General features: G+C 48.3%; 3 protein-coding genes across 5 annotated transcripts in view; all 3 read right to left on the bottom strand.

Annotated features, from left to right (window-relative positions):
- Nucleotides 1–10,647: 10,647 nt before the first annotated feature.
- smek1 (SMEK homolog 1, suppressor of mek1 (Dictyostelium)) lies at nt 10,648–21,509 on the bottom strand. The gene is made up of 15 exons (XM_077016322.1): nt 20,442–21,509; nt 20,283–20,338; nt 19,867–19,965; nt 19,029–19,646; nt 17,251–17,328; nt 16,666–16,782; nt 16,154–16,270; nt 15,918–16,049; nt 15,623–15,725; nt 15,156–15,314; nt 14,229–14,398; nt 13,601–13,743; nt 12,735–12,925; nt 12,283–12,497; nt 10,648–11,962 (listed from the first exon to the last, which is right to left on the bottom strand). Exons 1-15 carry the CDS (start codon nt 20,581–20,583, stop codon nt 11,849–11,851), a joined length of 2,454 nt encoding a protein of 817 aa, XP_076872437.1. The 5' UTR covers nt 20,584–21,509; the 3' UTR covers nt 10,648–11,848.
- A 201-nt stretch (nt 21,510–21,710) lies between these two features.
- erh (ERH mRNA splicing and mitosis factor) lies at nt 21,711–24,026 on the bottom strand. The gene is made up of 4 exons (XM_077016323.1): nt 23,904–24,026; nt 23,229–23,316; nt 23,014–23,134; nt 21,711–22,800 (listed from the first exon to the last, which is right to left on the bottom strand). The coding sequence occupies exons 1-4, from the start codon at nt 23,904–23,906 to the stop codon at nt 22,698–22,700; spliced, it is 315 nt and encodes a 104-aa protein (XP_076872438.1). The 5' UTR covers nt 23,907–24,026; the 3' UTR covers nt 21,711–22,697.
- A 112-nt stretch (nt 24,027–24,138) lies between these two features.
- paplnb (papilin b, proteoglycan-like sulfated glycoprotein) overlaps nt 24,139–26,072 on the bottom strand; it is an 8,582-nt gene continuing 6,648 nt past the window's right edge. For all 3 annotated transcript variants that reach the window (XM_077016134.1, XM_077016135.1, XM_077016136.1), the window contains exons 11-14: nt 25,392–25,472; nt 25,077–25,218; nt 24,855–24,930; nt 24,139–24,723 (exon numbers count right to left, since the gene is read on the bottom strand). In XM_077016134.1, coding sequence (XP_076872249.1) covers nt 24,457–24,723; nt 24,855–24,930; nt 25,077–25,218; nt 25,392–25,472 — 566 coding nt within the window. In that variant the 3' untranslated portion in view covers nt 24,139–24,456. The remainder of the gene's footprint in view (nt 24,724–24,854; nt 24,931–25,076; nt 25,219–25,391; nt 25,473–26,072) is intronic.

The raw sequence follows: 26,072 nt of genomic DNA on the forward strand, positions 1-26,072 counted from the left end.
CTCTCACCATTAGTGATCTACTCTCACCATTACTGATCTACTCTCAACGTTGCTGATCTACTCTCACCATTAGTGATCTACTCTCACCATTACTGATCTACTCTCACCATTAATGATCTACTCTCAACGTTACTGATCTACTCTCACCATTAATGATCTACTCTCAACATTACTGATCTACTCTCACCATTAGTGATCTACTCTCACCATTACTGATCTCTCACCATTAGTGATCTACTCTCATCATTACTGATCTACTCTCACCATTAGTGATCTACTCTCAACATTACTGATCTACTCTCACCATTAATGATCTACTCTCACCTTTACTTATCTATTCTTACCGTTAGTGATCTACTCTCACCATTACTGATCTACTCATCGATTCTGATACCTGGCAGTCTTCAGTTGTTCTGTACGTGAGGTCTTCTGCTGTTGTCAGATTGTTACACGGGTTGCCAGGTATTAACAAAAGTAGTCCAGAGGCCAGTAATCCATGATGGTCATCTGTATATAGTCTATAGCAGTGGTTCCCAAACATTTTCTGCCATGCCCCCCTTTAGTAGATGAGAATATTTTTGCGCCCCCCCCCCCCCCCCCCCCCCCCATATTGATTAGGGATGTACCGATTCACGTTTTTCACTTCCGATACCGATTCAGATATCTGAGGCTTAGTATCGGCGATAGAGTAAAACTGTGCTGAATCGACTTAAAACATTTTTTTTTAAACACAGACATACTGAATTACAAGTTTATTGAAAACTCTGTACCAGTATAGCACACTTAAACACACACAAAAACATGTAAAAACAACACAACTTGCATTTGTTCAGTCAGTGCAATTATGAATATAACATTGAATGTAAAATAAATAATACCAAAGAACCTGAAACTTACAAAAACAATAGGTTCACAACTTTGGTCAAACATGAAAAAAATAAACTGCAAGAAACCTTTTAAATGGTTCAAGAATTCTAAATATAATTTAAAATAAATAAGGAGATGAAATAAGAGAAACAGCAATTCATATGCGGCTAGTTTGCAAGCGCAGACATCACGCAGAGCACAAAGCATGTAACGGCCAGAAATATGTGTACTGTCTCTTTAAGGGAGCGAGTTGAGTGCGCGTATGGAATATTGTTGACTCAGACCACTGCTCTTTATTTTATCATTATTTCATTTCTGTAAGTAACGCATTCAATGAGCTTTGGACAACTCACCAGTTCATGTATGAACAGTCAAGTAGTGCTGGAGCCCAGGTTTAATTTGGTCAACCAGCAAATAAACGGACTAAGTGGAATAGCACCAGCGCGAGTACGAGTCAGTGATTCACCTCTCCTCTGTGTGCTTCGCGTTTCACTGTTAACTGTTCACTGTTAACTGTCCAGGTTCACTTCTATCCGGGACAGAGTGGATATTTAAGGTTGAACTAACTCCGAAAAGCAAGCAATACAAGCATAGAATTAGACTGAATAGATCTGTTTTTATGGATCGGTCACATTGTCACCGATACCCGATCTAGAATTGTTTCAGATATTAATATCGGAATCGGTGCATCCCTAAGCACATGTGCACGTTTTACTTCCAAGCTCCGCGCCCCCCCTGCAATAGCTCCGCGCCCCACCTAGGGGGCGCGCCCCCCACTTTGGGAACCACTGGTCTATAGTAACATTAATGAAATGCACGCTTGTTGTTTCTACAGTAATGAACACAAATTTCATAAGCACTTGTTTTACCAAGTTCAAGAGGTACGCAGGGCTGTATTATGTGTGATTGTGAGGAGTCAGATGATACAACATTTGGCAATAAGCAAATAGATTTGATTATGGAATTTTATATTATTTACTATATAGACATAATAAACAAATGTATGCAAATATAACCATATCCAAGGACAAAAGATAAATCAACACTGGGCAACGGGTCAAGTGTAATTTATGCATCCTGAGAAGAAGAGCTCTGCTAAGACTGGCTGAGAACTAGCACATTCTTCCACTGACACACATAACGCCAGCCGGCCACAACCTGCCCACCTCTGTGGGCGTGATCTAACAGTCACCTGTGATTGGCTAACGTCCAAATGAGGCAGAACGTCTGTATCACTCAATAGGGCTCTACTTATGGTGACCAAAAGGGAGATTCAGTTCAACCAATAAATATGTAAAACATTCTGGAATCAAGTCCACACCTTTAACCCCCCTGCCATTATTTCCTTTTAAACCCAGTGTACTGAGCCACAGAGCAAAGTCAACAAAAATGTCAGTGTCCACGTGTGCTGGGCTTAATTCAAACTCACTGGGAGTCTTTTGCTGTCTGACCATCCGATGGGAGGATCACGGGGTGTCCCCAGCGCTCGAGCTGGACACCGCAGGACACCGCGGGACACTGTGGGACACTGCGGGCCAACTTCACTGGGCGTCCCCAGCACACGAGCGGCCACTCTCACTGGTTTTACTGGCCGGTCTGCTTGCGTGTGCTTGCGTGTGCTCATGCATCCTCGTGTCGCTCACCTGCTGTGTGCCTTCCCAGCAGAGCTCAGCGCAGTGCATGCTGGGATACTCGGCCATCCGGTCAGCACTACAGCTGTTCAGAAATACAAAATTACCGTATGTTTCGGCGGAAAGAAAACAATACCTCTTTGTAAATTTGATATTTTGTACTAATGCGGGTGGTCTATCTTTTGTCCTCTCTCTTACATGAGCACTCACTCACTCACACACTCACACACACACACACACACACACACACACACACACAGATTGTTGTGAGTGGTAACTGGAGTCGCCCCGATAGAGCCAATGATGGTGCCGTAACATGTTTGATTACCCGGAGTCCACTTCCTGGCTGGGCCAACTTCACTTCAGCGTGCCTTTGTGTGTATGTGTGTGTGTGTGTATGTGTGCGTGTGTGTGGGCATGTGTGTGTGCGCGTAACCGTATATACGTGCCAGAGTGGAGCCGATCGATGGCCCACCGATACTGATCAGCGCAGGTCATGTTTCACCCGCTCAGCACGGCGGAGGTTTGAGATCAGCCCGTCTCTGTGTTCACCCTGACCTCTACGACCCTGAGGACATCTGGTCCTGTGGCGGCCGCTGTTGACCTCCAGACAGTCCACCTCGTGCCCGCCCTTGTGGACGGGAGACGTCTCTGCACAGATGCTTGCTTCGTATTGATCTAACTACTTAATAAAAGGGAGCCGTTTTGCAGACATCTGTATATTCATATGGGATCCATATAGAGATGCTGTTGTGGGTGTTAGTTCATATGGGAGTGTTTCTCCACCGCTCCTGCCCACGTGTGTTAAAGCTCGCCTGGATTCCGCCTGAACGCCCGGACCATAGAGACCCTCGTTTCACACTTCAAGCTTCTGGAAGCAATTGTTACTCTCTCACCGTTGACCCAGAAACCATTTTGGAAGCTCTGTGTGTGTGTGTGTGTGTGTGTGTGTGTGTGTGTGTGTGTGTGTGTGTGTGTGTGTGTGTGTGTGTGTGTCTATGCCTCTGACCAACCCTGGTTAGATTTAGACATCACTAACCGTTCAGCCAAACACTCACAGACATTCCTGTCCAAACAGTTCAGGGAGAAGATTATATCAGGGACCTTTGACCTTTTAAAGTAACTGGGGAGTTTTTGGTTTCTTCATTGGACTATTATGGGGTGCGTTAGTGTAGATAGTGCTGATATCACGTACATATGTCATGCTGATTTTTATAGTACTTAGTACTCGGTGAGAAAGAGAAAACAGGTCAAGCAGATAAGAGAACAAAGACTTCATGTCCTCTTCAAAGAAAGGTGCAGTTAAATTAACACCTACAGTCCTAAAGCAGCCTCTAGTGTCTGCTCTGAGCCAAAGGCGTTAATTAGATATTGGCTGTTCTAATGTGTACATTCATGTAAATGGATGAAGTAATGTCTGCAGGCCGATAACTAGTTTTACTGTTGATGGCTTGTTGTTTGATTGGTAAAGACGGTCATGCAAAAACATTGGACTTCTGAACGCAGATACAGGTCCAGATGACTCAATCAAACTACAGACATGCTTCTGAACCGGTCTCGGTGCCAGAGGATGCTCCGCGTGTGCTCTGGTGATTTATCCGAGACGGTCGATGAAAGCTCAGATCAGATGGCTGTTAGATCAGACGGCTGTTAGATCAGACGACTGTAAGATCAGTCAGCTGTGTTCCTTGGCAGCTTTGCTAAATTCCATTTGAAAATGGGAGCATGACACCACCATCACCAGACCCCCGGAAGAGCCATTCGCAACCAACCCAGCACGTGTGCTTGAAAGCCCAGTGGCCTCGAGCCGTTAGCCCGCATCTCACGCGTTTAGCCCGCATCTCACGCGTTTAGCCCACATCTCATGCGTTTAGCCCACATCTCACGCGTTTAGCCCACATCTCACGCGTTTAATACCGTCTGCAAGGGACCCGGCGGAAAGTAACAATAAAGTGTCTACAGAAGAGAAATGTCCCCTCGTAGGACAATAAAACAGCCATGCAGGAAGCCCAGCTGATGACACGTGACACGTGTGTGGACGCTGCACGTGTGATCACTGGAAACGCAGGCATGCAGGACACTGCAGTCCTGTCTGTCCTACCCGCACCAGCTTGGGACGGGAAATCAGAAATACAGGAGCAATTACGTCACGGAGCGTCAAAGTGGCAAATGTAACGAAATGGGTATGACCTCTGACCTTCATCCTTTTCCTTCTGGGACATATTCGTTTAAAATAAGCGGACAAACAAGATCTTAGTCTTCAAAAGAGAACAAATACACCTTATTATTCAGTAGTTTATTATTTTCAGCTTTTTTATGATTGCTTGTTGTGATTGGACAATAACGTTCTGGTTATGTACGCTGGCAGCGTGTGAACGTGCGGGTGTGTGAGCGGAGTCTCGTCTCAGACAGGGGGGGAGACGCCACGACTCTAACGCTCATCACACGGATCTCCCGTCAGCCGTAGCGAGACACAGGGAAGGATTGTTCTCCAACTCACTGCTGATCTTAAATCAGACCTGAGAGAGATGGGGATAAATCACGGCACGTCCATAGAGGACACACGAAATGCTTCTGTGTTGGTTCATAGCCTCGTGGGAACAGGGGAAGCAGACACTATTCAGCCCACAGCCCACTGATCCTGAGTCAGTTTTGAAGTGTTTCTGAATGCCACTGATTTGTAGAGCGGGTGATCTGTGGTTAGGGAGTGTTTCCTGTGTGTCATCCAATGAAAGAGGCGTTCTGCAGTGCGTGTAGCAAATGCAGAGAGGTCTTCATGTCTCTGACCTTTACGCAACACACACCACACTGTTCTGTACGTAGCACTGCACTAAGGGGAATATTCGGCAGTCTGCAGGAGCCGTAGGTTATAAAGATGCTCATTGTACACGTTAATGGACACTCGTGCATACAGCTGTGTAAGTGAATGTCAATAATAATAAATTTTTTAAACAGTGATGAGCTCATTTCTGGCACTATGAACTTTGAGCATTGTGTGTGTGTGTGTGTGTGTGTGTGTGTGTGTGTGTGTGTGTGTGTGTGTGTGTATGATGAGATACATATGAGTGCTAAAAACATATTGAGCTTCTCTTCTGAGCTTATAATGTTGCCCGTTGCTTTAATTATTCATGACCTCTGGGGTTTAATATCGGTCACTGGACACCCCAGTAAAAAGGTGAAAAAAGTATGTATATGAAGTGTGTGTGTGTGTGTGTGTGTGTGTGTGTGTGTGTGTGTGTGTGTGTGAGACAGAGAGAGTAAAGAAAGAAAGAAATGACTGGCACAATTCCTGCACAGGATGGTTGTGTGTTCACGCTGTGTGGATGTCGGTGTGTCTGTGGTACGTATACCTGCACAGGAATCCCGTTCAGACGCATTTCGGGGGCTTTTCGGGCAGCCTGGTGTTCCACAAGCGAACCGTCTGCTCGGTGGACATTGGGCCCAGTGACTGGGTTAGTGCAGAAGAGAAGAAAGGTCCACGTGTTTCCCTGAAGAGCGGCACGAGGGTTTCAGCAGTGTCTTCAGGCTGCTGGCATCCTGCGCGTGGAGGAGTGATGTCCAGGGATGTCTGAGGGGCCGGGGTGGGACTGGGGTGGGACTGGGGTGGGACTGGGACCGGGGTGGGACCGGGGTGGGACTGGGACCGGGGTGGGACCGGGGTGGGACTGGGGTGGGACCGGGGTGGGGCCGGGGTGGGGCCGGGGTGGGGCCAGGGTGGGACCGGGGTGGGACTGGGGTGGGACTGGGGCCGGGGTGGGACCGGGGTGGGACTGGGACCGGGGTGGGACTGGGACCGGGGTGGGGCCGGGGTGGGGCCGGGGTGGGGCCAGGGTGGGACCGGGGTGGGACTGGGGTGGGACCGGGGTGGGGCCGGGGTGGGGCCAGGGTGGGACTGGGGTGGGACTGGGGTGGGACTGGGGTGGGACTGGGGCCGGGGTGGGACCGGGGTGGGACCGGGGTGGGACTGGGACCGGGGTGGGACCGGGGTGGGACTGGGCAGTTCTGCCGTCTGGCGCCGTCTGTGCTCACATCAACAACAGAGAGAGGTGAGACTGTCAGAGCGGTGGGGGCACTGGGCCCCTGGCACCACGCGTCACGGAGGAGGGAGCCTGTTCCTCACACGTTCCTCGTCCTCGTCCTGGTTTATCTTCTTTTTCCACATTGTCCAACGATTCTGCAAACGTTTTGATGCACTTTTCTTGCAAAGTGCAATTAAGCTTATACATTAGGAAGACTCACAGTGGTCAGTCTGTCCTGATGCAGTCCTGAGTCACATCTAAATTTAATTCACCATCTTACATATTTCAGAAGCAGATTCCCATGTGCTTTAAATAAGATATAACAGCCAAAGCAGCACTTCAACCGCTTTCTGAAATCTACCACACGCTACAGCTTGAGGTGACGTGTGTGTGTGTGTGTCTCAGGTGTGGCACACGAGTGGTCCTCCCACTGACACACACACCGACACGTTCACTTCCTCCACGTCACCACAGACACATCTGACAGCTTGTTTATCTGAGTCTACATTCAAAATGCTTTTTCTGTTCCAAGACCTGAAAGAATGACAGAGGGAGAGAGAAGGGAGAACGAGGGAGAGGGAGAGAGAGAGAGAGAGAGAGAGGGGGAGAGAGAAAGAGAGAGAGAGGGGGAGAGAGAGGGGTGCAGGGCAGACAGAGTACAGTATGTGATATGATGGACAGGGCTGCAGTGCTGAGCCTTACAGGCATTTGACAAGTTTCTCTTATCTATTGCCCAGTCTCAGTGAGGCCCGCAGGCTTTTGATAGACAGAGAGGGAGAGAGAGAGGGAGAGGGGGAGAGAGAGAAGGGGGGGGGGCAGTCACAACCTTCTCAGCTGCGGTGACACCATAGCCAGCAGCAGTCTGGGCCAGAGCCTGTGTGTATGAAGCCTGTCTCCATCAGTCCTCCAGAACTCAACCTCACCGTGTTTCAGTCGCATCTGCATTTTAACCTGCATTTTAGTCGTGCTGTAATATTAAAGCCAAAAATGTGTGTGTGTGTGTGTGTGTGTGTGTGAGGGAGAGAGAGGGAGAGATACAGTACATGGCAAAACCTTCTGTCTCTGTTTATTGATTGGAGTGGATATTTCCACGAATGAAGATGTGTAACTCTATACTGGAGTGAATTTAATATGGTGGATTGTTCTACCTCCTGGCATCTCTGAGAGAGGCCGTCGCCCACAGCGTACAGTACGTCTCATACCACAGAGACAAGAGGCTCGTTGACTTATCAGATGTCGCTCTGAATATGACCAAAATAACAATGGCTGGATAAGTAGTGTATGTAACGAGATGTGCTAGTTCTTTGGACACATGGTGTCGTTTAGAAACCCCGCCCTGATAACACAGGCCAAACGTTCAGGTTAACGGAGTGTCCATCTTCTAGACAAACCCAGCACAGTACTGTTCAACAGGGGGTTAAAGCGCGCAGGTGTGAGTGTCACATGAGTGACAGTCAAAACACATTCGCAGTGCCTGATGCATGTCCAGACGCTCTGGAAGGTGCAAAATCTAGCACAACAGCACAGAAGCTCAGATATCACTTGGTACGGTTTCACCGTTTAGGGTCCAAGAACAACTCAATAAAAATGTGCCGTCTCTCTCTTCAAAACGTGATATACATTGAGCGTCAAAGACAGAAAAAAACCCCTGACCTCCAGACAGTCCGCCTCCCGCCGCCTTTATATTTATCCACTATGAGAAGAAAACCAATGTAGCGAGGAATATTAGCAAACAGCCTGAACATTACATTGATTTTGTTCCTCCCATTATGGACAGTGGAGTCTATAAACAAATCAACGACTTGTCTGCTGTGGGAGACACACGCCGTCGTGTTTGACCCCCCCCGGACTATACGGCACGCGGCAAAACTTCAACAGGAACATGAAAGAGCTCCCACGCACGCGCATCAAGCGGGTCCTGCAGGCTCTTAATCTCAACCACATGCTGAAACCTCCAGCCTCTCTCCTCCACCGGCCACCGCCGTCCATAAAGCACGTCTCACACGGGGACCCAGAACGGAGATCTGTTTCCCGAGGCGCCCGCCGTTCACTCCTACCGACACGGACACGGTGGAGTTTCACCCGGTGATTAATCACACGAGCGGACACGCTGTGCCGAACACGCACCCATCACCTTCACAGCGGCGGCCGGAGGTGCGGGGAGGTGAGGGGCAGGCGGCCCACACACTGGCCACTTTGTGCGGGCAACACAAGCGATTGTTCGCCCGGGCGACAGGGCCCAGTAGCGCACATGAAAGTGTGCATTGTGTGGCTGTTTTGACAACCCCGACGAACGACGCTGTGGATTTCCTGTTCTGCAGACTTTCAGCCACTGGTCTTGACTACACACACACACACACACGCCCTTCAGCCACACCACTGCGCACGCGCGCCCCCTGCTGGAGGAAACCCTGCAGGATCTTTAGCCCAGATGATCCTCTCTGAGCAGATGAGCACCGGAATCCAACTTAAGCGTTTTTCTAAACTCTCCAAAGTTTTAGTCTGTAGGCTGAATGAATAAACGCGGTGCTGTTTTCTTTGTTGGTTAATTTTACTCATGGCGCCGTGTAAATGTGACAAAGTTGCACGAGCTGATATCTTGCCCGAGTTCAAATCATCTTGTCTCTTCATAGTTCCCTAATCAAACGTGCGCGTGTCCTCCTAAGTGTGTGTGTGTGTGTGTGTGTGTGTGTGTGTGTGTGTGATAGATGTAGCCGGTAGGTTTGGTGAATAAAGGCGGTGTTGTTGTTGTGCTGGTTCAATGTGCTCATGACACCGTGCAGGCTGAACCCACTCGCTGTCTCGCAGCGTGCTGAGACGCGCGGCCCACGCCAGCTGGACACGCTCCTCGAGCGGGCCAATAAAACCCGACAAGCCGCCACTTCAAACCGCAGACAAGCTCACACGACGCGCCAGAGTCTCGGCCCGTCCGAGGGGGCCACTCCGGCCCGCCGCCTCCCCTTTGAGGGCGCGCCAGTGGCGGCGTGGCGCGCGGCGAGGCTCGCGCTGCGCACTCCCGCGATCTGAAGGCGGACGAGAGTCCGTCACGCGGCGTCTCTGTGACGCGATTCGTCACGCGCCAAACTCTAATTAAACAGAACAAAAAAACAAGACATTGGTTTAGCGCGAGTTGCTGGCTGGCCGGCGGGCGCGTGGTGTGGGCTCGAGCTTGCAGCATGTTGCATTCGGGGCTGGGCTGGTGATGATGGCGCGCAGCCGCGCGGAGTGTAGAACAGGGCTGGTGGGATTAAAGCAGATGTCACGATTAAGCGATAAATCACCGGGATGTCCGTCAAATACTCAATGAGAGAGAGAGAGAGAGAGAGAGAGAGAGAGAGAGAGAGAGAGAGAGAGAGAGAGAGAGAGAGAGAGAGGGAAGGAGGAGAGGAGGGAGGAGAGAGAGAGAGGGAAGGAGGAGAGGAGGGAGGAGGAGAGAGAGAGAGGAGGAAGAGAGAGAAGGAGAAAGAGGAGGAGAGGGAGAAGGGAGGAGGAGAGAGGAATAGAGAGAAGAGGTGAGAGGATGAAGAGGAGGAGAGAGAGGAGGTGAAAGAGGAGGAGGAGAGAGAAAAAGGAAGAGGGGGGAGGTGTCACACATTTCTTCGTCTGCTGGCATTTAACGTGTTTTCACAAACGCACTGATATGTTCTTTCTTGGTTTATAGTCATCTAAAGACATAACGAGTCCGACTAAGTTTGATAGTCAGAAATAAACCGGCTTTCAGCTTGGTTTTAGCTGGTAGAAGTGAAACACACACACACACGAAACAAAACAAAAAACCAGAAACAAAATAACGGAGCATTGGCGCCATCCAGCAGTAAAAGCTGGCATCACGACCTGTATAAACTTATATATTGAATTAAGGGCGGCTTTTTTCACACCAAACCTCAAAAACATCATTAAAGTGAAAAACACGAAAGCAAGTTTGAGTGGACAAACTCCTGCGCTCTACCCTGTACAGTCCGTGTATCTGTTCTCCAACTACCTGCCATTCTTTACTAGCAAGTTAAGAGACAAACGTCCCATTATGAGCTTGTAAATACAAAGGAAATATTTGAGAATGAGATTTTAAAGACCATGGGCAAAATACCAGTAAAACCGACATCATTCAGGGAGCCAGCACAACCATGACATATATTACAGCAAAGATCTTTTTAATGGTCCCAAATATACCCACCAACTAAGAATACACTCATGTAAAAGAAAAATGAAGATATGACAAAAAGAAAAAATAAATTCGATCACATCTAGAGTTCCACTCAATCTTTAATCAAGACGGGCTTACAAATTTTCCAAAAAATCTGCAGTTTCAAAGGGCAAAAAAAAAAAAAAGGGTCAAACGAACTCTTCCCCAGTGAGGTTTAAAAACCCGTTCAAGTGCGGCTGAAAACGTCCTGAACATTTAAAGGCAGGTCTCTGTAATTTTTTTTAAAAAAAGGGAGAGGAAGAGAAGAACAGAAGAAGAAAAGGTTGGGAAAATAGAGACGAAACCGCTGGCTTTGAGAGAGGAAGAACAATCCACAGAGCCACGAGGACGACGATGACATCCATGATGACATCAACAATGACATCAACAATGACAACCCAGTCGGCTCCGCCCCCTTACAGTCTCCCGTCAAGCTCGAAGATAAAAATGAGAACGAAGAAAAGGGAGAAGTGGGCAGAAAAGGGGGCAGAGGAAGGAGAAAAAGAAATGGAGATGGAGTCAGCAAAGGTGAGTGGTGGTTCAGGATTGGCTGGCCCGTTTGGGTCATGTGATGTCCTTCCCTGAGAGGGGGGCAGTGTGTCCTGGTCCGAGCCTGGGACGCTCTGTGGGGCACCAGTCTCAGTGAGTGTGTGTGTGTGCGCGCGCACATGTGTCTGTCCATGTGGGTGTATGGGTGTGCAGGTGTGTGTGAGGTCTTTTACCCCCCAGTACTTTTTAGCTTCGTTGAAATTATTTTTTTAATTAAATCCTTTTAATTAAATGTGTCCAAAACCACAGTTAAGTCTCCCAGTCTTCACTCTCTCTGCTTAGAGTCTTCCTCCGTCTCACATTGGCACTTGGGAGTCTCTGCGTGGAGGCGTTCACCTTTGTTCAGAGAGCGACTCCTTTCTCTCTCTCTCTCTCTCTCTCTCTCTCTCTCCCCCTTTCTCCGTTCCTCGCGAGGAACCCCTTATACTCCGGAGGGGATGGGGGGGGGGGGGGGGGGGCGTTTGGGGGTTAGCATTCGTTCTTTTTCTCCATTCATTCATTTATTCATTCATATCGTTGCAGTTTTGAGTTCTAGGGTGAGCGCTGAATTAAGTCTGTGGGCAAGCGTCCCTCTGAGCCCGGCCGTGGCTCGGAGTGCTTTAGGAGCTGAGCTTGGACTTCTTGGACAGCGGTGGACTCCCCTCTCTGCTGTCCGCATCTTCCTCATCCTCATCGTCATCGTCCGGGTAATCCACCAAACCCACCAACCCACTCTGGGACACAAAACCAAAAGGTCAGCAAAACCCAACACCAATAATCTTGAGTTCTGGCCAAGTGAATTCAGGTTTCTGCCTCACTGTGTGAATTCCTCGAGAGCGTTCTAACTGCACCGACTCATTCACAACCCCCTCAACTACAACACAACACTTCTATTCTTGCTTAATGCTTCGTGTGTGTGTGTGTGTGTGTGTGTGTGTGTGTGTGTGTGTGTGTGTGTGTGTGTGTGTGTGTGTGAGAGAGAGAGGACATTTGTATTGTATGTGTGTGTGCATTAAGAGCAGTGACGGGTCATCCAGGTGAGCTGGTGATTCACCTTCGTGGTGACAGCTGCCGTGGGCGGTGAGTTTCTGGTTCCGGAGCCGGGGGAGCCCGGAGAGCCCGGAGAGCCCGGGTGCAGGGTGGCGGTGGGCGGTGGTGACGACAGGCTGGCCTTCGGGGAGCTGGAGAAGGACAGCTTAAAACTGGGGCTCTGTCGCCCCGACAGGCTGGACTTGCCCGACAAAACCTCTTTCTCCTCGGACTCTTTCACTGAGAATAGAGCAGATTTATGAGTTAGTTAGTGAGCAAAAGTATCAGATGACAAGTGCTGCATTAGTGCTGCCATGAGTCTGACTTTAACTGGCCGTAATGAGGCTATGAATCACTCTGATATCAATTAATCCAGTCTGTGGTTAGAACACATCATCATCATCATCATCATCATCATCATCATCATGAGGATGTGAAGCAGCTGTTTTCTGTGCGCTAATGAGGCCAGCGACGTACATTTCTTCCTCTCCATGAATTTACTGATGGGGTCCATCAGGTCCTCGTCATTCTTCATCTTGTCTGAGGGGGGCACCACTGCCTCGCCGTCTTCCAGGTCTTCTTCGTCCGTGTTGAACCACATCTCCTCCTCATCCTCCAACGTCCGCGCATCCCGCCGGAAACGGTGGTTCCGTAGAATCGACCTCATGCTGACCACGCACACCAGAACACGAGACGCAAGTTACTACACCTGGTTCACACACCAGCTCCATCTATTAATGCCGAATTAGTCCAAATTCAGTAATTACTGTAGATTACTGTAATCCTGTATGAATCTGCGACATCATCGGTTTTCACAGGTTGAAAAGCTAAAATCTTGGGAGTGACCTTCTGACCTGGCCTGACCTCGGGGTCCCACGTCACCCCGTCCTACTGAACCCTACAGGCTCATTACGCCATTTTTAGTGTCTGAAACACCAGCAGTGCATTTGGCAGAGCCGAGCTGCCAGACACCCCACGCCATCTCACCAATCTGCCCAGTCTGGCTGTGGCGCCACCCGTAGGCGGAGACGGGGACGTAGAAATAAAGCACTCTCACATTAGCCTTAAAATCTATTTAAGGAAAAAGAGAATGACACTCGGGCATTCACATCTATTCTATCTGTGGTCAATTGGGAAAATTACAGCTATTATTTACACCATATGAAGCTGCCAAACAAACTAATGAATCATATTACACTACCTCCCCAAGAAAAGCATATTCACAAAACATCTTAGTAGGAATTATGATGTAGGATCTGCTCCCAGTTCCTAAATAAAGGAGTAAAGGAGGAGACTGGCGCTACAGCAGGGCCCGTGGTGTCGGATGTGTGGTGGAGACGGACCTGTCCAGTTTGGGGTTGTCCTGTCTCTCCCTCTGCTGTTCGTAACGCAGCTTCAGGCCCTTGAAGGTCTGAACGTAGTCCACGTCCTCCAGGGCCTTCCAGTAGTTCTCTATGATGTGAGCTGTCAAGGACTTCACATCCTCCTACGCACACACACACACACACACACACACACACAGAATACAAACATGACACCTTTAAGGAAACATCTGCTTTCTCTTGTAGTTCCAACACCTCTTACAATGACAGATCTGTCCATGTCGTATTTAACAGCTTTCAGTAAAAGCCAATCATCAGTTTTCATGGACTTGTAAATAAAATTTAAGGATATCTTGCTCAGAAACCTTTCATTAATATCACAACGACTAAATCTGATATTTCAAGTCCAAGTTAAAATAATAATGTGATGGCCATATAAACGACACACGTATAAATACTCAAGGGCCTCGAATGAACCAGCTCCGAATGTTGGCCTTGCTTACTGAAGACCACGTGATTTTTTAAAAATGATGAAATCCTAACGGCTAACGCATCATGACTACGTAACAAAGAGGTCTATTTTTATTGTGGAGAAGACGGCGGAGGTTGGTTCTGGTCGGTGATTGAGGACCCACAGACGTTCACTCACCACGCGCACGTATTCAAACATCTCTATGATGGCGGAGTTGATGAGGTTGTAGCGCGAGCCGTTGTTGAGGAACGCCTTCACCACGGGCTCAAACAGGAAGTTCCTCATGATGTAGCGGTTGTAGAACTCGTCCTTCAGCCCAATGATCTTCCTCATGAAGCGCAGCGAGCCTGGCGTGAGCACACGAACCCACACGTGAGATTAGCCACCAGCCCACACGTGAGATTAGCCACCAGCCCACCACTCACACTGCAGCCGGGCCACGTCGGCCCAGGCACAACCAGGGGCCACTAAACAGGGCTGTGCAGTGGTCCAGTTTACTGCAGTGGTCCAGTTTACTGCAGTGGTGCAGTGGGAGACTGAGAATGTGCATTTATTTATATATATATAATATATGTATGCACATGTATGTATGTGTACATACATATAATAAAATGAAACACACACTGTGTTTGACGTACCTGTATGTTGTGTGCATGCGTGTGTGTGGTGTACGTATGCGTGCATGCGATGTACCTGTATATTGCATGTATGTGTGTGTGTGTGTATATGCGTGTGTGTATATGCGTGTGTGTGTGTATGTATGCATGGTGTGTGTGTGTGTGTGTGTGAATGCATGCATGGTGTGTGTGTGTGTGTGTGTGTGTGCATGGTGTGTGTGTGTGTGTGTATGCATGGCGCGCGTGTGTGTGTGTGTGTGTGTGTGTGTGCATGGCGCGCGCGTGTGTGTGTGTGTGTGTGCATGGTGTGTGTGTGTGTGTATGCATGGCGTGTGTGTGTGTGTGTGTGTGTGTGTGTGTGTGTGTGTGTGTGTATGCATGGCGCGCGCGCGTGTGTGAGTGTGTGTGTGTGTGTGCATGGCGCGCGCGTGTGTGTGTGTGTGTATGCATGGCGCGCGTGTGTGTGTGTGTGTGTGTGTGTACTCACACAGGGCCAGGAAGGCGTGGCGGGAGGCTGTGAGCACCAACACTCTGCGCAGTATGTCTTTGTTGATGATGTAGTTCTTTATGTGATACGTGTGATGTTCCACACAGAAGGTGAGCAGCTCCACGATCAGGGCCAACAGTTGGCACGTCTGGAAATCATCTACAGAAGCCAGAGACACTTAGACAGTGTGTGTGTGTGTGTGTGTGTGTGTGTGTGTGTGTAGAAGCGATTCAACGCCAGTGACGTACAGAATGTTTAAATTTGCAAGTCAACCCACACATCCCTCCCACGTTCAGCTCTCTCTCCAAGCTATAGTGGTCACTCAAACACTCATTTCTCTCTCTCTCTCCTTCCATCTCTCTCTCTCACACACACACACACACACACACACACACACACACACACACACACACACACACACACACACACACACACACACACACACACACACACACACACTTTCTCACCTTTGCTGGGTTTCTCCTCAGTGGTGTTGGCCAGCAGTGGTGCAGAGAGCACATGCATACAGTGTTTATAGAAGAAACTTAAGAACTCCGTCTTCTCCGTCTTCTGCAAAAGACAGTGAGAAAGTTACTGATGACAACCAAGACCAAACTACTGAAACGCGTGTCATTTTCGATGACCAAACTTTCCACTCAAACATCTTAATCTTGTATTAATAAAAGCTTCGCTATCGTCATTTCTTCAAAAGAAAACAGGAAACCGAATACACACACATGCGTGTGTGTGTGTGTCTCTCACATTAGCGGTCGCCAGCATGTTCTCCGGGTCCACCAGGGTTCTGATCAGACCCATGAGCTGCACAGCTCCTGCCAGCTCAGGGTCCGTGTCACAGATCATGTGCTCGATGATCAGGTTAATCAACAGGATGTCCTGCGCGCACACACACACACACACACACACACACACACACACAGGGGGGTGTGAGGGGAGAAGAGACACCCACAGGATGGCGGTGGACTACGGCAGGTACTCACGTCATCATTCTGCTGAGACTCCTGCATGACAAACTCACGCACCATGGAGGGGTTGTACTCCACCAGGTAGGAGAAGATGTCCGTCGCTGCTCCACGAACCTGCACGTCATCCATCCCCTTCACAAACAAAGAGCGGGTGGAGTTATCTCGGGTGGAGTCATGTAACACCACAGCATTGGGTGCAAAACAGAAAACAAAGTCAAGGAATGGGGACTCGTGCCAGTACTACTTCATACAGCCACAGTCACTCGCTATAAAGTAGATTTTACACTGACGTCATTGTTGCAGCCTACAAATGAAAAATTAATGATTTGAATATACAAACCAACAGACACTAGAAGATGTAAATATGGAAATGCTGGATTCCTGTGACCTGAACTGCAAAATTACTACAATTGCCCCACAGGACGTATAAAGTCCCTCCCTGCAGCTCGGGGAAGACGGGGGTCTGGAACAGGGGTGACGGTGGCAGGCTTCCTCACTACTGGTCTGGGGGAGAGGTGAGTACTGACCAGGATGACCTCCAGTGCAGGGAGGATCCCCATGTTGGAGAGCGTTTTAAAGAAGGCGTCTCGGTTCTGCGGCTGTAACGTCTGCGAGAACGCACAGAATTCCTTCAGGAAGTTCACCTAGGAGACAACAAGCACATGGTCAGCAACGTGGCAGCGCTGAGCGGAGCCAACCCATGACCCACCTGTCTGAGAGAGAGAGAGAGAGAGAGAGAGAGAGAGAGAGAGAGAGAGAGGGAGAGAGGGGGCGAGAGAGGAGACAGAGGGGGGGGGGGGGAGTGAGAGGAGAGAGAGGGGGGGGTGAGAGGAGAGGAGACAGAGAGAGAGAGGAGACAGAGAGAGAGAGAGAGAGGGCAAGAGAGGAGAGGGGGAGAGGGGGCAAGAGAGGAGAGGGGGAGAGAGGGGGGGGCGAGAGGAGAGAGAGAGAGAGAGAGAGAGAGAGAGAGAGAGAGAGAGAGAGAGGAGACAGAGAGAGGGGGGGTGAGAGGAGACAGACAGAGAGAGAGAGGGGGGGGCAAGAGAGGAGAGGGAGAGGGGGGGGGCGAGATGAGAGAGAGAGAGAGAGAGAGAGAGGGGAGTGATGCGTACCAGTTCGTGCCGCTTGTCGTCGTCCGTAGCTTCATCTGTCAGTTGTGCGAAGAGCTCAGTTAGGAACTTCTCATCGTCCTGGAAAGAGGAGACAAAGGACATCAACGCCGGGTTAATGAGGACACCGTCCAGGGTTCAATCTGCAGTGTCCAAACTCAGAACTCAGGTATCAGTTGGGGGAGGAAGTTGAAAGACGTAATGACTAACACATCCTCACCAAGTCTTCACAAAGGTTTTGTGGTAATTGGTTAAGTGATGTACATTAAAATATTGCTGTGTCTATATATGTATGTAACTGAATTTGAAATAATTGCACTATCCTAATATTTATGCTATGTAATAATGTTTTAAACTCAACAACCCCCCAAAACACACACCCACACAAATCATAATAAAGATGTACAGCAAGAAAAAAAAAAAATCAAATCATACCAAATTGTGAGGTTTACTGTAAGGTACAAAGACACCACAGACCACACAACGCTCAATGATGGTCAGTTCAACCCAGTGGACAAGTTTATATTTCTTTATATCCAGTTTAACCCTTCATGGTCTCTTTAATGATTTGATGATCTTAAATAGCTGAAAACCACCATATTGACACACAAATACCTTACACTCGCTGGTGTGACCAATAAAGAGGTTCCGCCCTCCTGCTTTATTTCAACCAAATGGAAAGCTCCCCTGGTTTCTATGGAAACACCCCACCCACCTGCCTGATGGTGAAACATTACAAGAGCTAGTGGAAAGTACCAGGATGTCCATAATGCCTTCAAAAAATGTCCTGCAGTAATCAGACCACATCAAAACGTTTCAACTGTGTTAAGGGTGTCGTGTTTTTTTTCCTTCTTCATATGCTCACCCCCCCCCCGTGCTGAACGGCTCAGACTGTTATTAGATTATTTGTCTTGTTTCCAGGTACAAGGACAGAGCCACACACAGCACATGGTCCAATATTAACACCAGAGCTTGTGACATAAATCACGCCATCCAGAGCCAACGACACCGATGAAAGACGGGACGTCCGAGTACATGAATCCAGAGAACGAACACGCCTCAGTCTGGTCGTGCATCAAGTCGCACACCTATCCAGAATGAACATCATGCAGAAATATAGCGTACAAGTTCCCCAACAAATGGGGCAGAAGTCTAATAGGTTCTCAAGATCTTGATCTAAAAAGGTGGTTAGGGCCAAAATGTCAGGGCGAAACCGCAGACAGACACACAGCACCAGCCCTCTGGTTTCAAGAGAGTGGTGTGCACTCGTCATCTCAAACACCGACACTCCTCAGAACGTGTAGATCAGCTATTAGGAAACAAAGCTGAAGAACACACACGACCGTTTTAAAGACGAGACCCTGTATCCATTAACCTCCATGACAAGAGGGCACTTAAAACGCCGTTTCAGCTGTAACTCCCTCCTAAACTCCCGGTCCTAAGACCGTACAGGAGTGAGGGAGAACTTGACCTGAGCTGTATGGCAGCTGAACGAGCTCAGAACTGCTTCTGACTGAAAAAACACATGCACCATACAGTGAGAATGTGATGTAGAGGAAGCCTTCGTGTGTCTAATACTCCATCAAACGTGCTTACAGAAACATATGGGTGAGCGGTATGTGAATGAGTGAACAATTACAGATACATGCTCATCTGTAAGGGTGAGATGAATGTGGAATGTGCTGAACCTGCATAGATGTGCTTCTCCTTCAGCTCTGAACATATAAGGTCAGCGGTTCCAACGAGTTCCTGTCCGCCACCACCACCACGACGACACCCACCTGCAGCATGCCGACGATCTCCACCTTGTTGAAGAAGATGAAGGAGTGCAGGGTGGACAGCATGTTCTCCTCGAACACGGAGGGCGTGGGCAACACCATGTCCTGGATGTACTGCACGCGGTACGTCTGGTGGATCTTCTGCCTCAGCTCGGGGTCCGTGATGGGGATGACCTCCTTGAAGCGCGCCGTGGTGGTGAGAAACTCGCGGTGGCGTCTCGGCTGCGGGAGCGCCGGGTCGAACTCCAGGCAGCCGATCACGTCCATGATGCACTCCTCGGAGAACATGACCTCGAAGAGGGCGGTGCGGTTGAGCAGGAAGACGCCCTTGACGATGTCGTAGAGGTGGTGCAGGCCCTCGCGGTTCTCCAGGTCCTCGCACACGTGGAAGAGCTCCAGCAGCTTGCGGATGTAGCCCTCGTTCTCCAGCGCCAGCGCCAGCTTCTCGCGCCGCAGCGGCGACGGCAGGGAGGACGCCACCAGCTCGGCCACCTCCTCCAGGCGAGACAGTTCGCACGGCGGCAGCTCCAAGCCCGGCGAGGACATGTCCTCGAAGCGCTCCTCCTCCGACTCATCGATCAGCTCCTGGGTGATGTCCACAGACGGGTCCTTGCCCTGAACCTGGGGACACGGGCGTGAAGAAAAGACAAACGAGCGGTATGAGGTCCGTGATTGGGCTTCACTCCGTTCAAAATGCACTAACAACACAATTTAAATATGCAGAATAGCAAAAGCCACTTATCTTGACTGTGCTAAAAATTAGCTGGTACGGTATATTTATTTTAAAAAAAATTAAAAAAAAAAGAATAGGATGAAATTTTTTCAAATGTCATCAAATCACCTGACATATTTTCTCCCAAATTTCGTCACATCCAGCTTTCTCCTGGAAGCTGAGGGCTAGGTCATAGTTTTCTGCTTCAGACCAGACAATCAGTGTGTCCTTAGAAACGGGAGAGAGACAAAAGTCACATTAATTACATTTTTTTTAAAGTTTCAAGTCTATTCAGGGTCTGGAGCTGTAGAACGACTGTATTCAGGATTTACAGTGAGTTGCAGGTGCTGCCCTACAGATGTGATTTACATGTTAACCCATATTGTATATACACATACGCTCACTAGTTATGTTTCATTAGGCTTTTAATTTACTGCTATTACATGAAACCGCAATGTTAAATTCAGCTGACATAAAACACACTATATAAGAATAACAGGGAGTTTTTACAGGTGAATTCTAACTAATGCGGGAGTATATCTCACCTGCTGTTTTTGATAGGCTGTGTTGGGGTTGATCTTTGACTCCAGCAACAACGAGCCTGTGAATAAAACAGACGTGTGTGTGTTTATCATCATCATCACCCTCCAGCGAACCTGCCCAGCGCCTCCTGCACCCCCCCCCCCCCCCCCCCGTCCACCCACCGTCGCTCTCGGCTCGCACCAGCAGGGACATGCCCTTCAGCCTCTCCACGTAGCCGGACGAGACGTGCCCCGTGCCCCGGTCGTCCCACTGGCGGTCTTCATTCAGAGTGTAGACCTTCACCCGCCGCCGAGTGTCGGTCATCCTGGCGGGTGAGCGCTTACACCCGGGGTGAGAGGGGTGACGGGGGGGGGGGGGGGGGTGACAGGGGTGACAGGGGGTGGGGGGGTTTGTCCTTGGTGCTCTGGTGCTGGGTGATTTCAGGAAGACTCTCCTCACGGTCCCGCCCGACCCGTTTAAACGCCCCGCCGGGTTAAACCCCTCAGATGTGACATGTACAGGGCGGGGAATGAGTGACGGTTCGGCGCTAGACGGCCAGGCCCGGCCCAGCAGACGCCAGCTAGCGGTGTGTTGACACCACCCGCCACATAGTCTCGGTACCACCACCACCACCGGGCTCCGTCCGAGTGTGGGTGTCCGTATTACAGCGCACACACACGGGACAATAACAGGACCGTGTCGGGGGCACCCCCCCTCCGCTCACCTCAGCTAGCCGCTACACCCCCCACTCCAGCCCGGTACCGCTAGCCTAGCGTAGCCTAGCACGTCAGCTAGCAGGCGCTCTGCCTGCGTCGAACATCACAAACTACAAGTTTTACGTGTAGGAAAGAAAAGAAAAAAAAACCCCGCGAAACGCGTCACCGTCACACACGCGCCCCGCTCACGAGATCGTGAATAAACCCGCGCGCGCGCGCACGAGCGCTCTCATTATAGACTAGCCTAGCTTAGCTTAGCAGCAAGCTATATTTTGTCCCAAGTGTTCCGCCATGTTCTGGCCGAGGGCCGTGGGAAGGACCAGCCTCTCTCTCTCTCTCTCTCTCCTCACGCACACATCTCAACGCGTGTCTGGTCGAATGACGCCGACTCGTCGAAACTTTCCGGGAGAATATGAAACGTCTTGCGCGATCGCCGAGCACCGTCGAACCGCAACGTCTGACGAGAGTAATTATTAGCCCCACTGCGAGTATTCGGCCATCTTGGGTCCCCTCAGAAAGCATGTACGGGGTTTCCGACGCCGCGATGACGGGGCAGCCCGCCACTATTTAAAGGTACAGTACACCACAAACGGATGGGTCAAGATCCACCAGTGACACAAGAACATGTGAAGAAACTAGAGGGGGGGACCCAAATGGCACGTTGTGTGGTGTCCTATTGCATCTTATAAATAAAAACTAAATTAAATGCATAACACATTTTTGTTAACCTTTTTATTGTACAAAAAAAAAGTCACAGAGCCACTTAAACACAGGCATTACCCAAAATATTTAAATGTAAAAGAAAGTTTTTTCACCACTTAAAAAAATTCAAAAATGATTTAAGTCTTAATACCACAACCAAAACGAATCTTCCAAACATAAGCTTCATTTTCACACAAATACAAACATTTCAGTAACAACATGACAAATCTTATACAAACCAGAAAAAAGAGAAACTTTACTCCGTTACATGCGTAGCTGATTTAAATGCAAAGGTAGCCAAGGAGGTTGTAAGTAATGAAATATTCTGCGGAGTGCTGCGTTCTATTGCAATCAGAACTTGGGCAAACGTTTGTGTACCACTCTTACTGCGTTGCAGCAGTTTCCTGAGTATTCGCTCCTGATGCAAAGGAGAAAATAAAACTCACTTTTGTTTACTTAAATACTCACAAATTGAGTTAATTAGGCTATTACAGGACAGCTTTAGATGAGGTAAGCAGAACCCCCCCCCCTCCTTCCAGTGTAAACTACTGGAGAATCAATAAAAAAAATACAAGTATACAATTTAAATTATGAGATACAAAAAGGGGAGGGGTCTAAAAAAATCCTTCTAAGCTTACCCACCTGCCCAGTAAATTAGCCTAATCAAGTCTCACTGCAAATCCTCAATAAGGGGCCTTATAAGGTATCTTGATAAATATATCTTGGCTGACTGAGTACACAAATGGGTTTCGTCATCATGTGATCCAAGTACACTGGGGATCTGGCTTCTCAACAGCATCGTAGTAAAGATCAATGGCAGAGAAAGTTGAAACCAGAACATGCTCGCTCGCTCTCGCTCTCTCTCCCTCTCTCTGCTACAGTAAAAAGATCTTAACCCCACGATGCTTTTGGGAAAGTCATTAAGGACTGGTCAATGTGGCCATGACGCAGCGTAGTTCAGATCAAGTTAACGAATGACTGCAGGATCTCAGCAGCCCACACGGTTCTTCCATGCGTGCTCTATTTTCCAGCCTGCTGGGCTTGACGGCGCAACAGAACGTAGATCTTCTCTTTAATCCAGTCTTTGTTGTAGGGCTGGTAGGTCTGTGTGTCAGCCCGGTACCTATTTATACCACCAAAAAAAAAAAAGATTCACATTTACAAATCTCACGCACACATCATCTTTGTGGTATGTTTCCACTGTTAATTTGACATAAAAGAACATGACATTGGTTAAGTGTTAATATAATTTGTAAATGACTTAAAGGTCTTAGAAGTCGCCGTAGCATTCCTGGCTTGGTTAAGTAAAAGTACACATTTTCCTAAGAACACCTACACCAGGCAGCTGAGGTCTGCAAGGTCATCCACAAAATCAAACAGCTGGCTGATATCATACGTGATGGAGGGACTGTTGGGATTCATTCTTTTCAGATGTTCCTCATACATCTTACACACCCCTAGTGATAAGAGAGAGAGAGGTTTATTACGGTCGATACTAACTAACAAAGCACCAGATCTATTAAAGACCAACGTAAACTCAAGACATCTCACCCTCCATGCACTCGTTTACAGACTCATAATCGGCGTACGTTCTTCCTTCTGGTCTTTTAGTTGGCTGCACTAGGAGAATCGTATGAGACTAAAACAGAGAGAGAGAGAGAGAGACACACACACAAAGAGAGAGAGAGACATAACGGAATTAATGTTTTCGTGGATGCATGTCGGAACTATTCAAGGCCATGCTCACTGAAGTACATAAACTACATTGTCGCTAGCTATCAAACATCCACCAAATCCCAAATTAGAAGATACGAACAATGGCTTAATTAAAACGTTTATATGACATTAAAACCTCACACCTTTATTAGAATATCTCGGAGTTTGCGATCAAACTGTTATCTAGCTAGGCTAAGCTAGGGAACTGCACATGCGCAGTGGCCAGCCGTTATAAGCTCGCTAAAACGAGTTAGTGTGGGCCCAACTTCAGCAGCACTTCACACAGCACGTTAAAGCTTTAATGAGCTCAAATATTTCATGTTTTTATGTTTAATAACTATTAGTTGTGATTGCGGGCGGCGACGGTGCCGTGACAGCTAGTTAGCCAGCTAGCTTACAGTCTAACAGAAGTGACTAGGTGCACGAGCAGTGTGCGCACGCGGACTGTCCAGGCACACATTAAACACACAGTTTTAAACACAGTTTGAAGTAAGCGTATTCAATACGTACCATGCTTGGGCCTTATTATAAAACTAGGGAGCGAGCAAACTTGAGCCTGCCTCTAGTGATCGGAGCGGTTCTCGAACAGTAACAAAAAATGAATGACTTTCTGTGACAAAAGTCCACTTCCGCCTCCTATTTTCAAAATAAAAGTCAGGTACCCAGAGGACAAAATCCCAAGACACTCTTTATTAGCATATATTTAAAGTAGATTTAAAATACCCATATGGGACCGTGGTTTAAAAAAATGAAATTATAAAGCATTCCTTTACAAATCTTTTGCGTTTGCTTGCAAATCTGTGATTGCATGAAGTCAACTGCACTCCCCTGGCTAGAGTAATCCTTCCCTTCACAAAGCCCTATCAATCTCAGCAAACCATTCATGCTAACAGCATAATCATGTTTGATTTTTGAGAAGTGAGACAACCATTATATTTTGATTAAGCATAGTATATGAAATGTTTAAAGAGACACGTCTTTTTGGACCGAATGCATATCAGCTCTTGTCCAGCTGTAGTTCTTTCCATTCAGCCGCTCAGGGACAGATCTTCCTTCAAGTTCCTCAAGCAGCACGGGCACGGTAGGACCTCACTCTGAAGCTCCTGCTGGGTGCCCTCTCTCTCTGGACGGGGCCTCGAACCTCACGTGCACACGTCTGCTTGCATTCCTCCATGGAGACGAAGTTGTTGCCATTACCCTGACAGCCACCGTACCAGAACTGCACGCACGTGTTGGTGGAGGAGTCAAAGGAGAAGCGTGACGTCCAATCGTAGCAGGTGCCGGCGTCCCGTGGCATCAAGCACACGTCAGGATGAGCGGTGCTGTAGCCCTGACAACACGGGGGAACAGGAAGTGACCTCAAAAAACTAGGGTAGATAACCAGTGCATGACAAGAGAAAGGAGAGCTTGATGTGCGATGGAGGCCATGAAGAAGCAGAGGGGGGCAGAGGAGTGTCCTACCCCATGGTTGGACTCCGGACACCCTGCTCTCCGGACACCCTGGGCAGGAGTTACACCATCCATACAGCAGCCAAATCTGTGGGGAACACAGTGGATGAGTGGAAAGAGTGGATGAGAATTAGCCATAAGGTTAGATACACTGTCACCGATGATGAACCTATTTAGAGTGAAATCCCCAATATTAAAAAATAAATGATTTAGGTGTGGTGTTAATGTTGATACCTGCTCCTACTGCAGACATCCCCACCACAACCTTCACCTCTTGGCCCTGAAGCTGAGGCGTGGCCATCGGGACAGCAGCCAAAGCGTGATTGGGCGCAGTGTGGGCCAATCACAGGGTTGTATGGTTCATAGGATCTGTGAACTAACCATTCAGGATGCAGGAATCAGCAGATCCCACACATAGCACCCGGAATATATCCCAGTGGTTTATTTCTGCGTAAAATACCTTTAAATGTAGAATTGAACTTTTGCGATTATTATTAAATCCATGGGATCAGTTTCGTGTTTATACTTCACCACATTTATCATTTTCACCTGATGGTTCACCATGAGCATGAGGTACAAATCCTTGCAGAGATCTCTCATGATCCGTGGGGTCCTGGACGCTGGGTACCACTAGGGAAGAAGACACACACACACACACACACACACACACACACACACACACACACACTTGAATACCATACGAGAAATACGGATGTTTGGTCACCCTAGGTTAGCTTAGCTAGCTACATGCCAAGTGCGTTGTGTACTAGCAATTGCCTACTTAGCCAGCTAGCTAGCTAATGAACCGTGATAATGTTGGAGTTAATTTTAACATACACAAAGAAATGTTTTGCTGCAAGATATTGTTAGATTTCTCATTAAAGTAAATGACCAATAGGTTTATGAAAATAGCTCAGCTCTACGTGTTTCGTTATATTGGATGGGGAAATCATATAAGAATAAATATGTGACTGAGGCAGGCAGAGACGGCACTTGAAAACGAAGGGGTGATTTCATACTTTCAATCACTGGGTTTAGTGTGGAGTTAGTTTCTTCCACTTGTATGTGGGGATTTGTTTAGTTACCTTTGTAATGAACACGTGTGCCTGAAGGAACGACAGATTTCACATAATGTAGTGGAGTAAAAAAGTTAAAGATTTGACTTGGAAATGTAGTGGGGTCAAAGTAAAAAGTTACAAAAATTGAAACACTTGAGTAAAGAAACACACC

Source organism: Brachyhypopomus gauderio, chromosome 9 (assembly GCF_052324685.1).
Source record: "Brachyhypopomus gauderio isolate BG-103 chromosome 9, BGAUD_0.2, whole genome shotgun sequence".
Classification (NCBI taxonomy): domain Eukaryota; kingdom Metazoa; phylum Chordata; class Actinopteri; order Gymnotiformes; family Hypopomidae; genus Brachyhypopomus; species Brachyhypopomus gauderio.